The sequence below is a fragment of the Saccostrea cucullata genome, unplaced genomic scaffold, assembly GCF_032062105.1.
Source record: "Saccostrea cucullata isolate Sc308-1 unplaced genomic scaffold, CSIRO_AGI_Scuc_v1 ctg88, whole genome shotgun sequence".
In the NCBI taxonomy this organism is placed as follows: Eukaryota; Metazoa; Mollusca; class Bivalvia; order Ostreida; family Ostreidae; genus Saccostrea; species Saccostrea cuccullata.
Window position 1 is genome coordinate 108,302 of NW_026930139.1, and position 4,697 is coordinate 112,998.

Below are 4,697 nucleotides of genomic sequence, written 5' to 3' on the forward strand. Positions count from 1 at the left end.
GAGGAGTTGCGCTGACAAACTGTTCATCTTTATATTCAAGATATGGCCAAAAAACTAAGTTGAAAAATGCGGAAATTCCCGGAAAAAGAAAGGAGTAGGAATTTCCTGGTTATATGCACATCTTCACATTGTGTCCTAAAAACGTGCAAAGTTTGACAAAATTGTGTGCAGTGGTTCATGAGGAGTTGCGCTTACAAACTTCATCTCTATATTCAAAATATGGCCAAAAATCTAAGTGTAAAAGTGCGGAAATTCGCGGAAATATGAAGGAATCGGAATTTCTTGGTAATATGCACATCTAATCATTGTGTCCAAAGTATCTGCAAAGTTTGACGAAAATGTGTGTAGTGGTTTATGAGGAGTTCCGCTGACAATCTTTTCATCTCTAAATTTAACATATAGCCAAAAATCTAAGTTGAAAAGTGCAAAAATTCCCGGAAAAAATAAAGGAATCGGAATTTCCTGGCAATATGTACATCTACATATTGTGTCCTTAAGTTAATATCTGCGAAGTTGGACAAAATCGTGTGCAGCGGTTTATGTGGAGTTGTGCTGCCAAACTGTTCATCTCTATATCCAAGATATAGCCAAACATTTAAGTGTAAAAGAAATTAACGGAAATATGAAGGAATCAAAATTTCCTGGTAACATGCACATCTAAACAATGTGTCCTAAATATCTGCAAAATTTGACGAAATTGTGATCAGCGGTTAATGAGGAGTTGTGCTGAAAAACTATTCATCTCTATATTCAAGATATGGCCAAGACACTTAGTTGAAAAATGCGGAAATTCCCGGAAAAAGAAAGGAGTAGGAATTTCCTGGTTATATGCACATCTTCACATTGTGTCCTAAAAACGTGCAAAGTTTGACAAAATTGTGTGCAGTGGTTTATGAGGAGTTGCGCTGACAAACTGTTCATCTCTATAAGTAGTACTAGGGGTCTAGCCGGCGAGGTCAACTGAGTGCACTTTTTATGCAAATGAGGTCAAAAATGCTGGATTCTGATTGGCTAGGGAGGTCAACTCAGTACAGCCCCTGGGTGACGATAGGGAGGTCAATTAAGTACAGCCCCCTGGGTGGGGATAGGGAGGTCAACTCAGTACAGCCCCTGGGTGGGGATAGGGAGTTCAACTAAGTGTGGGGGAACTCCTCCTTTAGACTCATAGACTCAAATCCTTAGCCTTTGACACTAGGTAAATACGCTGCTACTACGATTTTTGGCAGCGATTCAAGTATGTGATTATGACGTCACGTTTTCATTTACAGCTAGCCAGCAGAGCTGCATTTTCTGAAAACGGAAAAAACAATAACACACAAGGTAAAACACATTTTATTCAGAATCAATACATACATACAGAGTTTTTTTTTACTTTTTCTTCTTCTGTGCCTTTTCGGTCGGGGGTAGTTTCCTCTTGTGAGTGGCTGGAATCTCTCTGCTGTGTTCCTGAGACTTTTCCCCCTTTTTTTTCTCCTTCTTTCACTAATGGTTTGGTCTGGTGTGTCCCTGAGGTCTTGGGTTCCTGAGGCTTTTTCTCCAATTTTTCTACTTCTTTCAAGAATTGTTGATCCTCATCATCCTCTGGGCACTTATTAGCCCAATGTCCAAATTTACCGCACTTGTAGCACAAATCCTGTTTTTTTCTGGGGCAGTCTGGGACCCAATGCCATAACTCTTTACAGATGAAGCACGGGTCCGTCTGTCTTGTTTTCTTAGTATCTCCGGATCCCTTGTCTTCTTTTTTCTGGTAAGAGCCTCCTCCTCTCATTTTCTCTTGCATGTTGGCGACTTTAACTTCTAATCTGGACAATCTATCACGGATCAAACAAAATTCACTGGTGTTGTAGTTTTTCAGATCAGTCAGCTTGTTATCAATACCAGTCAGCATGTTGACAATCCCATCCAGAGTTGTAGTCAAGATGCCCATATCTTCTTTATTCATGTATCCTGGAAGATTATATAATCCCAAATCAAATCCGACGGGGTCCTGTGACTCTGGCATGGTTGCAGTTGGTAAAGCATAATTGACTTCTTCATTTCTAGGTGTGCGAATTCATCATTGCCTGTGCCATATTTTCACGTCTGTCAAGTTCGAAGTGCCAACGAAGACTGATCGTAAATTCCCAGCTTTGATTTATATACCTTTTGGATCTGGAAGGCCGTGTGCATCAATAAGTTTGACTTAAGTTTTGTCCCCCCTCGCGCGCATCACCCTCGCTCGTTTTTTTCCCTTAGTCACTGAACTATGCGTCCTGTATACGTCTCTATGGGGGTATAAATGAGAAAAAAAGTCTGGTCCTTTAACAATCGACTATCATGTCAACCCTTACACACACTCACTCTCTGATTTTAGATGGGTATGATTGTTTAGTGCGATAGATAATGAACAATCAAGAAGCTCTTCCCCCGGAGGCAGAACAATCATTTCAGAAAGCGACCACTATCGTGGAAACCACTCAGGATTTGTGGTTACAATGCCTGGCATTATCACATCATGCGACCATGGGGAGACTAGCTATACTACATTTCTTATGTCAACGGATGAAAACAACTCTGCCCCAGAAATGGTACGGACTGAGCCTGACCCATTATTTCGGAAAGCCGTACAGTTTCCTGACCAATCCTCAAGCGGCAAAAGTGATTTTACTGTGGCAGGAAATAGATGCGATGGAGAAAGTATGTATTCAATACGGAATAAAATGGGTGAAAATTTCACACAGGCTAGGAAATCGGTGACTTTTAATACCAGCCTTAATCAAATCTATGATTTACCCCCCGAAGACCGGAGAAGTGCCTGGATGAGTCTAGTAGCCGATCGAATGTACGATTCCGGAAGAGAATTCGACAGTTAGAAGCTTTGTTAGTCTTTAAGAAATAAATCATGTAAAAATAATCTATACGTCAGTGTTTGTTATTTATGACGCCATCTTGAATTTTTTTTAGACGCGGAGTCTGTGTATAGTTTTTTGATTAAACAAAAAAAAAATTAGAGTTGATAATGATTAATAAGTAAATACGAATGATTTTCAAACCAATACGATTCTTTTCATGTAAAATTTTCTTTCATAAAAGATCTGGTTACTTAAAAAATCAGGGGATGTGTATTCAATGCCCTGTTGACACCCGATGTCACTTCAATTTTTGATTTCTGTAAAAAACAAAATATCAAGATACTTGTACATGATCTATAAAGTAGATACGAATTGTTTTTAACCTCATGACATTCTATTTTTATTTCAATTTACTCAGAAAAAGGCTAGATTCCAAGAAACCTGATCTCATAGGATGATTTTCTGAAAATCCGTGACCTCTGACCCCCCCAAAGTGTCTATACCTAAACACATTTAGCTTGATTTTTACCCTTATCATGATTCTTTTGAAATAAAAACTATATCGGCACTCTTCCCTAAGTCCCTTCTCCCGAGCCCTCATGAGTTTTCTTGATCTCACACTCTAAAAAGACTTAAAATGCTTATTTTATACATCCGGGTCACTGGATTTCGCCTCGTCGCTTCGACATTTTTAACTCTTTTCTCCACGACGATGAATGTCATGTATCAATTCCAGTATGAAAGGAGGCAGGAAACTTACCTTCTTTAGACATGTATCATGATTGAATCCAACTATGAATACACAATAATTAATCCATGAAAAGGTATAAGTCCTAAAGTACAAATCACACACAATTTAGGTTTGCCATGATATTTTGGCTCTCGCCATCCAGGTGCTTTTTGCAACGTCCGTAATTTGTACGTAAATACAGACGCTCTCCAGCACTCGGCGTCATTCTGTTAGTATCGGATTATCCGACGACGTATCACAATGGCTGAGGAAGATATTCCTAATTATCATTTGATCAACGGCGTAGAGGTTCAATGTGTGGATAGTGAGGGACGTGGCCACCGGACGGGAGCTGGCCAAATGGCCTTTAGCTACACACTGGCCTGGCCAGGGATATACCGGGGAGAAGAAGGCAGAGGGAAGAAGGAGACGAAGGCAGAGGCGGCCCACACCATACAGACAGGACCAAAAGACGATGAAGAAGAAGAAGAGATGTCCACTGGATATTCTGCCCCACTGAATAGTCCTGATGCCTACAGGAACCCGTCTCCCCCACAAGAGGTTAGTCCTAGGAGCCCATCCCCCTCCACGACCGCCTACCCCGACGTGGTCACCGAATAAAGTACAGGGAGCTGCTGGAGGATCAAAGTCAGACTGGGCACACCCGTTAACTCGGACTGGTCTTCGAGTGAATGTGTGGAGGAAGAGCGAGCATCCCCAGCCAGGTCCGAGGTCTGGACCCGTACCAGCATGGGGGATCCAGGTTGCCGAGGCCCGGATCGATAGATGCGCGGTGTGCTTGGAAGAGAGACCAGCCCTCCTATTACATCTGCGCAGACTGCAGAGACAGGCCAGCCTGTTCCCGTGTGCTGGTGGGCCAGACTTCTCCCCCTGCTGCCGCCCTCTGTGTTGACGCTGGCGTCCCAGTAATTTGGCACCCTGCGGCGTGCGAGGATTACGGCAACCTCGCCCCAGAAGACCGCCACCCCCGACCAGACCACCGCCTCCACCATCCCCCGTAAGACCAGATTTCATGGAGCCCCTTAGCTCGGCACCAGTTGCCACCCCTCTCCGAGGGTAGAGGCAGAGGCGGACCATTAGGGAGTAAACCCTTGAGATAAAAAAATCAAACAAAC

The 4,697-nt window shown here is 42.7% G+C and overlaps 1 protein-coding gene across 1 annotated transcript; it reads right to left on the reverse strand.

Moving 5' to 3' along the window:
- Positions 1 to 1,242: 1,242 nt before the first annotated feature.
- On the reverse strand, positions 1,243 to 2,002 carry LOC134283014 (uncharacterized). The gene is made up of 2 exons (XM_062765433.1): positions 1,373 to 2,002; positions 1,243 to 1,290 (listed from the first exon to the last, which is right to left on the reverse strand). The coding sequence occupies exons 1-2, from the start codon at positions 2,000 to 2,002 to the stop codon at positions 1,243 to 1,245; spliced, it is 678 nt and encodes a 225-aa protein (XP_062621417.1).
- Between the last annotated feature and the right edge of the window lie 2,695 nt (positions 2,003 to 4,697).